Source organism: Rhinolophus hipposideros (genome assembly GCF_964194185.1).
Source record: "Rhinolophus hipposideros genome assembly, chromosome: 14".
In the NCBI taxonomy this organism is placed as follows: domain Eukaryota; kingdom Metazoa; phylum Chordata; class Mammalia; order Chiroptera; family Rhinolophidae; genus Rhinolophus; species Rhinolophus hipposideros.
This window is the reverse complement of record NC_138060.1, coordinates 30,568,197-30,580,660: the sequence shown is the minus strand read 5'-3', so window position 1 is coordinate 30,580,660 and position 12,464 is coordinate 30,568,197. Positions and strand designations below refer to the sequence as shown.

Genomic DNA, 12,464 nt, shown 5'->3' with positions numbered 1-12,464 from the left:
CTCAGAGAACATTAGGGAAATGTACAGGTAAATTTATAATTACAAAAAATAAAAGGAAAAACAACCTGGAATGGAAAGAAAGGAGAGATGCATGGGGGAGGTGATGGGGAAAAAAAGAGAGAAATTGGGGGAAAAAATTGAGATGAGTCTGAGGCAAGAGGAGGGGTGAAACTCCAAAGAATGGAGTTGGCTGAAGGTGACAGAGGTGGAAACAACAACTTCATGCAGCAGAGGCAAGGAATCTAAAAATCCATGGTTGAGTATTTGTGGTTTACCCTCTAAGCTAAAGGTCCTTACCAGAATCTGAGTTAAAAAAAAAAAAAAGTCCCTGCCTGCTACTAACCAAGGAATTTTGCTAAAAACAAAAGAAACAAAACCCAAAAACGCCCAAACCGCAGCTGCCCACGGTCTACAAATGAAGATGCTCCCTCCATCTCAGTGGTGGTAAGTGCTCACAGTGGATCTTGGTATATCACTCGCGCAGGAAGCAGGTGGGGAGGCGTTGTTGGGCCGTTCATTCCTGGAACAGGCGTCTCCGGGCCTTGCGCGCAGGACCTGGAGGGCGCTGGGGGCGCGCGTGGGGACCTGGACTTGGAGAAGGAGGCAGAGGTTGGAGTGGAGAGCTGGGAAAAGGCTCTAGAAGGTGGAAGTCCAGGTGGAAGTAGGGCCCAGGAGAGCGTCTCTCTGGACTGGGGGTGGGGGCCCGAGGCGCGGGCTCCGCGAGGGGGCTGTGCGGGTAGAAGCCGGTCACCCTTCCAGCCGAGGAGCGGAATCCAGCGACGGAGCCGGCCTCGGGGTCCATGGAAGGTGGCAGGGACTCGGGGTCCGCGTCCTCTCCGTAGGCCTCCTCTTGGGCGGCGATCTCCGGGACACATGCGCAGAAGAGCCTCTGCTGGACGGCAACGTCTTCCCGGGGGGCGCCCAGGAGGGCGCCGGGTTCCAGGCCGCCGGGCGCGTGGCCCTGCCCTCCCGGGCGGTCGTCGGCGGGGCCCCAGAGGGTCTCCGGGATCAGCACGAAGGTGTGCTCTCCGAGACACACTTGCAGGACCGACGTTGGCTCGGGCTCCAGCAACAGGTCGACGCCGTCCAGGGGCAGCTGCAGGGCGCAGCCCGCGCCCAGGACCACGACGGAGGTGAGCGCGCCCACGGCCGGGGGCTCCGCGGGTTCTTGCGGGGTGGGCGCCGTCCTGGGCTCCGGGCCCGCGGGCTCTTGGGTTCGGCGGCGCTTGGCGGGGCGGCGTCCTCCAGGCCGCGGTCCCCAGCCGGGCGCAGGGTAGGCTCTGGGGCTGCGAAGCCGGCTGCCCATCACTTCGATGGCGCTGTGGGCGGTGGTCCTGGGGCCTGGCGGGCGCGAGAGTCACGCAGTGACAGGTCCCGATGACAGGAGAGGCGGGCTGTGGTCGTGGGGAGGGGGAGTGAGGCGTAGAAACGCGGGAGGCCGCTGAGTCCTCAGGGCTCCCGGGGCTCCTCCTGGGAGGTAGGTCCGCAGTTCAAATTCTAGGGGAGCCGCACCCGGCGCAGGGCTCGGCCTCGCCGGTCGGTATCTTCCGCTCCTCACGCCGACCCTGTGCACCGGATGATTAACAACGGGGGATGTCAGGTGACTTGCGACCTCCAGGATGTCTTACTGTATGCCCCGCCTCCTGCCACAGAGAGCAACAGATTTGCTACAGTGCGATAGTTAGGTAAGTTTTCTAGGAAGTGTAGGGGAATGCTCCTTGGATGCCCATTTGGGGCCGGGGGGATAGACAAAACCCAATCTCATAAATTCTTGCTCACTTTTAGAAGTAGCCCATGTCTAATGTCTTCTAAGATTTTCTCGGAGGCTATGAAAAGCCTTTACCACATATCCGACCTCTCCATGCCCAGTCCACCAAATGGTTCTTGAAATTTTTTTCACGCAGGAGAGAAATTAGAAATGCATTTTTTTAAAAATAAAACTTTAACAATAATCGAGTGAAATTGCAGTGTTTCAGTTAGAGGTCAGGCTGTGCTAATTATTAATAACGGCAAAAATTTTTCGTAAGGTTAACTTTTTGTATTCAAGATTAACTTGTTATCTGACTTGTATTGTAGTCAGTGTTTAAAAATTAGTTTATTCAGCCCTCATTAGTGAAGCTCAGAGGAGAGAAGGAAATTTTACAAAATTAAATGCTTGGTATGTGTTGTTGGATTTGGGAATTAAATATTAACATATTGAACTTTAAAATAGAGATTTTTGACTTTCTTAGGGCAAACAATCCAGATATGGAATTGCTGGGGAGTAGTGTGTGGCATCCTAACAATAATAGATAAGGCCAAACTGCTTTTTAAGGATTTGTCCTACATTTTTGTTTGTTATCTGTGGGTAAGTGTTCCCTTTGCATCACATTCTTGCCAACACTTAGTATAGTTAGATTTCTAAGCCTTTTTCAGTCTGATTGTGTAAAATGGTATCTTACCATGTATTTATGTTGTATTTCTCTGATTACTCATGAGGTTGATCATGTTTTCATATATGTATTGGCCATTCATATAACATCTTCTGTGTAATACACCTTTTCATTGTAGTTGTCTTTCCTTTCTGCATAAAAAAATTATTCTCTTTGAATTTGGTGGGCTTACGATAATCTATCGAAAAGTGTATTTTTATTTATTTATCAATATTGAAAGTTGTGCTTCCTGAGTGAAGACACTATACTATGTCCCAGAACTATGTATGTTCTTGGAAATATGCTCCCCCCACCCTTCAGTGCTGAAAGTCTTGAGACCTCTGTCTGCCCTAGAATCATGAAGACTAATCTCATCATGCTTTTTACTCTTGTTCGTAGTAGGAATCTGTTTATCCCTCATAGCCCAGATTTAAACCTTCACATACTCAGTACATGGTATTTTCTCAGAACCTCCTATCCTTCTCCATCCCCTGCACCTTTTCATTCTGCCTTCTGGAGCTCATAGTCAGTCACAAAACTCAAAAATCTTCAATAACCCTGATATCCCCTTTAAACTTTTACTATGATTGAAACCTGCTTCTTCTGAGTACACTTCTTTCCCTGGATGCTTCTTAAAAGGAGGCTGTTTTCTTCCCCACACCCCTGGTACTCATGGCTGGAGGTGCAGTATTATTTTTCCTCCTCACTGATGTTTCCCACCCATTTCTCTACCCTTCCTGAATTTCATGTCCTCAGAGTATAATCTGTCTTGGTGCAGTCCTCTACCCTCTTTCCAACTCCAGGGCTCCTCTGACTCCTTAAATGTTTTTTACAATTGAATTTCTGTCACTCTCTTCCATATGGATGCCATCATGATTCTTGGTGATTTCAAAATATACTTAGGCTGGTGTATTTCCATTCTGTACCATTCCTATGCAATCCAGACTCCCATATCTCACTTCCTAATCAACATCTCCACTTGGATATGTAACAGGCACTTCAAACGACACATGTCCAAAATTGAACATACATATCTTATTTTGTCTATATCGGCATCCCTCCAGGTCTTTCTGGTCTCGGAAAATAGCAGTTCCACCCATTTTGTGCTCAGGCCCGAAACCCTCAACTTATCCTTTGAGTTATCCTTGACTCTTTCACTTTTCAAATCAAGGAATCCTGTTTTCTCTATCTTCAAAATATATCCAACTACATGCCTCTTCATATTACTCCTCTTGCTACTACTTAACATAAGGCAGCATGAGTTCATGTGTGAATTACTGCTCTTCATGAAGGCAGTGATTTTTAATTGTTTTATTCTTGCCTGTACCTTTGGAGTTTAGTAGGCCTGGAGCATAGTAGGCACTTAATACATATTTGTTAAATGAATGAATGATTTTTTCTATCATCACATCTGGAGAATTTGTATTCATTTATCTCTGTGAATACTGCTACTCCCCTATTCCCTCAGTGTTCTCCCTCTCCAGCTCCAATAGTCATGTAATAGAACTGCTTTCTTCCTGATAATGTCTCTTTAATTTCCTTTTCATATTTTTTATGTTTTTGCCCTCCTTAGCTTCATGAGTGCTATCTCCAGTTCAGTAGTTCCACTTTCAATTCTGTCTAAACTGTTGTTTAACCCATTCATTGTATTTTTTACTTCCATGTTTTCCTATGCAATCTCTAAAAGTTTTCTTTAGCTCCCTTTTAAAGGTGCCGTATCTTTTGATATTTTTTTCTTAGCTACACTTAACATTACCCTCTTTTGTGTCAAATTTATTTAAAAAATATTTTATATCTGATAATTCATCAATCTCTATCATTTGAGGGACTGATTCTCCTATTTCCTGTTTTAGATGTCTCCCATTCTCACTTATTGTGGTTTGTTTCCTTATGTATTCTTTGATTCTAGATTATGAATCTAGAATCATTGAAAGGTACTCTGAGAAGATACTTAGCCCTGGGTATAAGATGTATTCTCTTTGGAGAAAATTTGTTTTCCTTTTTTTTGCCAGGTTCATTATCTACCAGAGAATATCTTAAACTCTCAGCTCCCCTTACTATCCCCAAAATTTGTGTTTCATTCTACCTAGAGCCAATGCTGAGACAGATACATTTAAGTCCCATCTCCTTTTGTATTATGAGTTTTTTTTTCTTCTGCTGGTTAGATTACCAATTGGAGACATCATGTTTTGGAAGCCTGGGCTTTTTATCAGGGCTTTGTGAACACTGAATTTTATTTTCTCTCTCCCATATATGGACCATTATAACCAAAGCCCTAGGTCACTACAGAATGTTAGTAACCTTCATATACCCTCCTGTTTCAGCATTCCCTCTCTGGATTTGTAATATGGCATCATTTTTGGCCTTGGAGGATTTCTCTTACATTTATAAGATGTGATATGCCTTTAAATATGTTGAAATAATTTTTATCCATCAGTTTCAAGAGTGTTGTTCTTGAGGATTTTTTTGGATTATTTGGTTCACATATTACTGAAAATGGATGTCCTCAGTTATTTCTAGTATAGATTATGAGGCTCTTGCAATAGAAGACAGTTTTGCAAACAGGGCCATCTTCCTTCTTCAGAATAATCAGATAATTAGGCTGGGACTTGGACTGATTAATTGATGTGTTATGGGGGGGATTCAGAAATAGAATAGAAAATCCAATCTTTGAATGGAATGCTGATATTTTGAGGTATTTGTCGTACTAAATACATCAGAGACTAAAATATATAGTGGCAACTGGTATTTCTGCTCCTTTGAGGGAGCTGAAAATCAGCCTATTGCCAATCATCAGAGTTTGAAGAAGCACTGACCGCTGTTTTATGGCTCTGCCTGTGCTTGGTCAAGGAGAGACAAGTTGAAACTGGGAATGGTCACTGTGTGATTGCTTGGGGATTAGACCTATGACTTTCCAGACAGACAAGTAACAAGAGTTCCAAAAGCCGTGGTTTTGAGTTGTGGTTCACTCGGAAGTGGAAACTGTAAAAATTATAACTGTGGGATGCAGATGATGAACTTCCACTCAAAATGCGCCGACTAATGAAAGTTACTAAGCACATGTGGTAGTCCAATGTGATTAAAAACAATAGATTTTACCTGTAAGGAAACTGAATTACTTGAGCTATTAAGTAATGTTTAAAAAATTTCAACACATAAAGGATGGCATACCATCTGTGAAACATAGGGATTTATAATACTAACTGGGGAAGTTTGAAACAAGTGAAGAAAGTAAAAATCTTGAAAAGAAAAAATATAATCTTTGAAATGAAAACTTTCTTATAGAAGTATAAACAGAATACTGGAAACAGTTGATGAAATGATTGGTTAAAGAAAGCTGGAATTAATGTTTACAAACACACACACACACACACACACACACACACCATATTAAGATGTTAAGAGTCATGGGAGATTGATTGAGTACTGCCTTTATATACATATCTGATTAGATTTCCAGACATGGGGATGTGTGGGATATTCCAAGATATAGTGACTAAGGTTTTGTGGGATTTCAGCCAAGAGATAATTCCCCCATTAATAGTTAATTAAATTCTATCAAGTCAAGTAAAAATAGAATCTACCCCAGAGACATTACAATACAACTGTAGGACACCAAAGGAAAAGAACATTTTAAAATATGCTAAATTGAACAGCCAAATCGAATAATACATAAGGAGCAATAAATTGATTGGCAGAAGACTTCTTGCTTGCACAAAGACAACAAAATGGCAGGATAGTGGACTAATATCTTTAAAGCAGTTAAACATCATTTCAGAATTAAGAATGAATATGCAATAAAACATTTTCAGATATATAAGACTAAGAGAGTTTACCACACAAAAACATGTTCAGACTTACAAAACCAAGACAGTTTACTATAAACAGGATATAGTGGAAAGAACTATTAAAGGATATTCTACAAGAAGAAGAAAACTGTGGCTAGACTTTGAGAGTGGAATGTAAGAATAAAAAGGTAGAGAAGACTTGATAAAGCATGTTGGTAAATGTAACAGAATTGATGTTTTTAAACAATGAAATAATCTTTTTGACTTCAGCTTAACCAATAGTATTTGATTTCTTTTATAAAAATGTGAAGCAAATATGGTAATAAATAAAATTTTTAAAATTTAGAAATTTGATTTACATAAGAAAAAACTCAGGGTGGAATTTAAAAGGTATAAAATAATATGGAATAGCAAAAATTCAAACATTTTACATCAGTCTATGGGTCAAAAGCACCAATAGATTTAAAAAGGAAGTACATATCCCAATCCATACTGAAAACATCTGATAAAATTCAAATTATTTATAATGAAAAGTGAACTGACTAGATGAAACTTCAGCAGGTTAAGAGGTAGCTATGAACAAACATACTATTATGTATAGTAACCATTATACTATTTTGCAGTTTTCCAGAAGAGCAGCTGGAAACACCAAGAAAGAGAAAAGCCATGGCTAAGAGTCTTTCTAAATTCATGGGAAAACATACAAGGAAACTCACAACATGAGAAATCCAGTGATTTCTTGGTTTGGAGAGAAATAGGAGCAACGGAATGGTGCTGGAGTGTACATTGAGCGAAAATAACTGATACGAAATGAGGGGGAATGGAGCCTGAGAATGATCTTGTAAAAAACCCCAGACGTCTGAAAATACATTGTCTGGTATTCCTGGGCAGATTTTCAATGTCCAAGTTGAGGTCTAGAATCTGCTTTCTCTTCCTGAGGTCTTCATCTGCTTACTATAGCCAGTCTGCACAGAAGAAGGAATCGTTTGCACATGAAATGTTCAGTTTCCAGGTTGTAGAATAATCATTGTAAAGGATGCTGGGGAATGGTACAGGGCCTCCAAAGGGGTAGCCAAAATTATTAGCGCGTATGTGTGTACCAGGGAGAGGGGCCGTTCATTCCTGGAACAGGCGTCTCCGGGCCTTGCGCGCAGGACCTGGAGGGCGCTGGGGGCGCGCGTGGGGACCTGGACTTGGAGAAGGAGGCAGAGGTTGGAGTGGAGAGCTGGGAAAAGGCTCTAGAAGGTGGAAGTCCAGGTGGAAGTAGGGCCCAGGAGAGCGTCTCTCTGGACTGGGGGTGGGGGCCCGAGGCGCGGGCTCCGCGAGGGGGCTGTGCGGGTAGAAGCCGGTCACCCTTCCAGCCGAGGGGCGGAATCCAGCGACGGAGCCGGCCTCGGGGTCCATGGAAGGTGGCAGGGACTCGGGGTCCGCGTCCTCTCCGTAGGCCTCCTCTTGGGCGGCGATCTCCGGGACACATGCGCAGAAGAGCCTCTGCTGGACGGCAACGTCTTCCCGGGGGGCGCCCAGGAGGGCGCCGGGTTCCAGGCCGCCGGGCGCGTGGCCCTGCCCTCCCGGGCGGTCGTCGGCGGGGCCCCAGAGGGTCTCCGGGATCAGCACGAAGGTGTGCTCTCCGAGAGACACTTGCAGGACCGACGTTGGCTCGGGCTCTAGCAACAGGTCGACGCCGTCCAGGGGCAGCTGCAGGGCGCAGCCCGCGCCCAGGACCACGACGGAGGTGAGCGCGCCCACGGCCGGGGGCTCCGCGGGTTCTTGCGGGGTGGGCGCCGTCCTGGGCTCCGGGCCCGCGGGCTCTTGGGTTCGGCGGCGCTTGGCGGGGCGGCGTCCTCCAGGCCGCGGTCCCCAGCCGGGCGCAGGGTAGGCTCTGGGGCTGCGAAGCCGGCTGCCCATCACTTCGATGGCGCTGTGGGCGGTGGTCCTGGGGCCTGGCGGGCGCGAGAGTCACGCAGTGACAGGTCCCGATGACAGGTGAAGTTGGCCGGGGGGGCGGCTTACGTGCAGAACCGTGCGACTGAAGGTGAGTCCTCCGAGCTCCTGGAGCTCCTCCTGGGAGGCCTGCAGTTCAGCTTCTAGGGGACCCGAGCCTAATCTTGGAAACTTCGGCTCCTACGGCGACCGGTTTGCGCACCCCACAGCCAATGATGTTGCAAGTGACCAGAGGGGAACCCAAGTCGTAAAATGTCTTTCTAAGCTCCGCCCTCCACGAGGCTCCACCCCATAGAGATCGCGGTATCTGTGCCCACCAATAGCCAGGGCTGTGGTTGGTAGGTCACCTTAAGAAAATATAGGCCTCTAAGGGACAGAGTACTTGTGAAATTAACTCATAGGAAAAAATAAAAGATGCCAGTAATAAAACATTACTCACCTTTAGGACTGTTTTTCTGTGATTTCAGGCATTCTGGAGAAAAGACCACACCAATAGATCATTCCCTTCCCAGCATAAAACAGACCCATCTGAATGCTCCATGAAATTCCTTTAATGCTTGGTGTTTAATTTCAGGAGTGGAAAAAACTGATTTCTCTTTAAGAAAAGTTCTGTTTTAATACTGAAGTAACATATTTGTGATAGTGTCTTCCTGAAGGTTAAGGCTGTTGTAAAACTATTAATAATATCAATAATATTAAAACAATATAATTAAATCGTTTTATTGAGCACTTACATGTCTACCATTTTATTGAGTTTAGAAAAATGACCTTTTTCTTTAAAAAACAAACCCAACACTTTATTGAAGTATGGTTGATATACAAAAAGCTGTACATATTTAATGTATACAACTTGAATTTGGAGATGAATGTACATCCCTGAAACCATCACTGCAATCAATGGGATAAACATATCTGTCACCTCCAAAAGTTTCCTCCTGCCCTCTTTGAAAAATTAATCTTTTTTCAGTCTTCACAATAGGTGAAATAGAGTGGTAAAGTAAGTTGTAAGTTATCCAAAATTAAATAACTAGTTTGTGTTAAATGTAGGAATCAAATACAGACTTATCTGGTTTTAAATCATGGACTCTTTATGCATATATTTATTGTGTATACCTAGGAGTGGATTGTTAACTGATATTATGTCTGCCTTTTCAAATTAATAGGTAATACCTCCCCCTGTTTTTTTTGAAAATATTTTTCACAGTTTATGCTCCTGTGAGCAAACTATGTTTCCATTTCACTACATTCTTGCAAACATTTCTTATTGCCAGCCCCTTAAATCTTTTCCAACCTGGTGTAGTAAAATGCTACCTCACTGTATTTTCATTTTGCATTTTTGATTGCCAATCAAGATGGATCGTTTTTCCATATGCTTATTGGCTATTCTTATGTCTTCTTATTGAAATATTTCTATCTTTGGTCTAATTTTTTACTTAAAAAAATTGGGTGTTGAGTCTTCCTTCAGTTTATGCAGCATTGGTACCTTCTTCTTGAAAGACCAACTCAAGATAGCACCTTCTCAAAAAGGCCATTACTGACCATTTTATGTGAAATGGCTTTCTCCACTTACTCTCTATCTCACCACTCTATGGCCTTCATAATATTGCCACAATTTGTAAATAAACAAAATGTTTAAAAATTGGGTTTCAGACATACTGTATACCAGTTATTTATCAAATGTATGTGTAGCAAATGTCTCTATGACAGTCTATGAAGACTTTAGCACTTGATTCACTATAATTCTTATACATGCTGTCCTTGGCATAATTTGTGGTGATTTAATTTCTCACGGATCCCCTCTGCCCCCTAATCTTGGCCTCTTAGTTCTCTTCCCATTCAACAATTTTGTCTTCCCTCCTATCACATTGACTCATATTCGTGATCTTGTCATTACTCCAAATTGTAACCCGCACATAATTACAATTTCAAACATTTTACTTAGGGCATCACCTCCTAACGTTTTAATTCGTGCCTTTAAATATCGAAACTCTATCCATCCTTCCATTCCTCTGGAAAAATCCACGGATCCTACCATCTTTTCACTGAAACAGACACCATCAGGTCCTCACTTCCCTCCTTTCCTGGAACTTAAATTCCATGGGGAATCATTATAATCATTGCCATGCTTTTATCTTCATCTTCCTTCCCTGTCTCCTGCTTTGCTGGTTAATATATCTGCCACTCTGTGCCTACACTTGTGCAGATGAATTGGGCTGGGGAAAAACACTCAACTCCATTGACTGGTCTCACTTTATATTCATGATCATTAACCTCAAGTGGGCTCCTAATGCTGCCCAGTGATCTTATCATGATGCTCTATTTCATTCACTCTTTCATTATTCTAGATGAACATTGCATGCTCTCTCCTCTTTCTGCAAATCTCCAATACCTCACCCCTTATTTTCTCTCCTACGTGGTCACCTTGCTTCCTTTTCACTGAGACAATAAAAGCAATCAGAAAATATTTCCCAAAATTCTCATAATTACATCCTGCCAAGATCCACTGGGAACTATATATTCTACCTTCTCTCCTATTCCTATGGCTGAAATATCTGTGCTCCTAGTAAAGGCCATTTCCTCCATTTGTGCAATTGATCTCACTTCATTTTGCCTCCTCAAGAACATCACTCTAGCAATTGTCCCATCTCTGTTTAGCTATCATCAAATTTTAGCTACCTCTACTGAATCAATATCTTTAATGTATAATTGAGAGGTAAACACTTCCAACTTAAACAAAAACTTCCTTGACATGACTTTCTCCTTCAGTTTCTACATCAATTTTTCCTTCCTTATATACCAAAACTCTTGAATTAGTTAACTACACTTACGTTCTCTAATCTCTCTCCTCCCACTGTCTTGAACCCACTTCAATCAGACCTGTCTATGCCAGTCGTCTATAAACACTCTTATGAAGGTCACCAATGACTCCCACGTTATGAAATCCAGTGGTGGATTCTCAGTCCTCTCTTGAGTTATGAGCAACATTTGACACTGTCAATTATTCTCTCCTTTAAACATTCTCCCGCTTGGCATCTAAGATCCCACACTCTCCCAGTCTGTCTTTCACCTTCCCTTCTCAGTTTCCTTAGCTGTTTGCTCCTCATTTCGGAAAGTTGGAATATCCTAGGACCCTGTTCTTAGCCTTATCTTTTTTTCTATCAACCGTCACCGTCTCCCTTTAAGTGCCATGTAGGTTGGCGACTCCACATGGTCCCAAATAGAATCTCCCTCCTGTTCCTTTCCCATGAACATCCAACTGCATTGCCAGCATTTTCTCCTGGATATCTATTAAGTTGAACTATATGTAATTTTCATATTTGTAGGTCAGAATGATTGAATATTAACCAATTTTACATATATAAATCTAATAATAGGCAGTTAAACTTTAGGCCTAAATTTGAGCTCCTCATATTTCCCCAAATATGATCCTTTCAAAGTGTTCCCCATCACAGTAATTGGCAATTCCTTCTTGTTGCTCAAGCTAAAGACACTCAAAATTATCCTGGAGTGTCTTTTCTTTCACACATTACATCTATTCCACCTGGATATCCTGGACCATAGCACTTCGTACTATCCTCCTGCTACCACCCTGCTGCCACCTTTATCCTTTTAGTGAATTACTGTAGAATTCTCCGAAATGGTCTCCTTGCATCTCTGCTTTGTCTTTTTTCAGGCAGTTTCCACACAATAGCTAGAGTGGTTCTTTTAAACCATAAGTCAGATCATGTCACTCCTCTGTTCAAACACCTCCAATTTCACTCAGGGTCAAAAAACAATGTTTTCATATGGTCCTGCAGGTTCTATATGATCTGGATTTCCCATTCCCATTATGTCAGACTAACTCTTCTCCTTTCTCCTTCTGTTACTGCTCTCTGACCTCTATACTTTTCTTAGCAATTGACAGGCATACTCATAGATTTTGCAGTTGTTCTTCTACCTACCTAGCTGCACGGTTCCTCACTTCTTTCAGATTACTCGAAGGGCTCCATCGCTGAGGCTTTCCCTGAGCACACTATCTAAAATGGTAATCTATAACCCTTGTACCTCTCCTTAATCTTTAGCACTTATCAGTATTTAACATGCTGTGTACTCGCTTTATTTATCTTGTTTATCCTCTAGAGTATAAACTCATGATGGTAGTGATTTTTAACTGTTTTGCTCTTTGCTATATCCCCAGTTTGGGGACACTCAACTGTATAGTCGACATTCAAAAATATATACTGAATAAATGGATGACTTTTTTTTCTTTCATTAGTTATGAGCATTCTTTTATGAATCTCTTCAAATATTGCCTTTCATTCTCTCTGTTTCCTCCCTCTGG

At 42.7% G+C, this 12,464-nt stretch overlaps 2 protein-coding genes across 2 annotated transcripts; both read right to left on the bottom strand.

Annotated features, from left to right (window-relative positions):
* Positions 1-514: 514 nt before the first annotated feature.
* On the bottom strand, positions 515-1,306 carry LOC308507207 (proline-rich protein 23A-like; the record flags this gene model as incomplete). The annotated part of the gene is made up of 1 exon (XM_081071884.1): positions 515-1,306. One exon carries the CDS (start codon positions 1,304-1,306, stop codon positions 515-517), a length of 792 nt encoding a protein of 263 aa, XP_080928010.1.
* Positions 1,307-7,315: 6,009 nt separating this feature from the next.
* Positions 7,316-8,107, bottom strand: LOC308507325 (proline-rich protein 23A-like; the record flags this gene model as incomplete). The annotated part of the gene is made up of 1 exon (XM_081072186.1): positions 7,316-8,107. One exon carries the CDS (start codon positions 8,105-8,107, stop codon positions 7,316-7,318), a length of 792 nt encoding a protein of 263 aa, XP_080928312.1.
* Between the last annotated feature and the right edge of the window lie 4,357 nt (positions 8,108-12,464).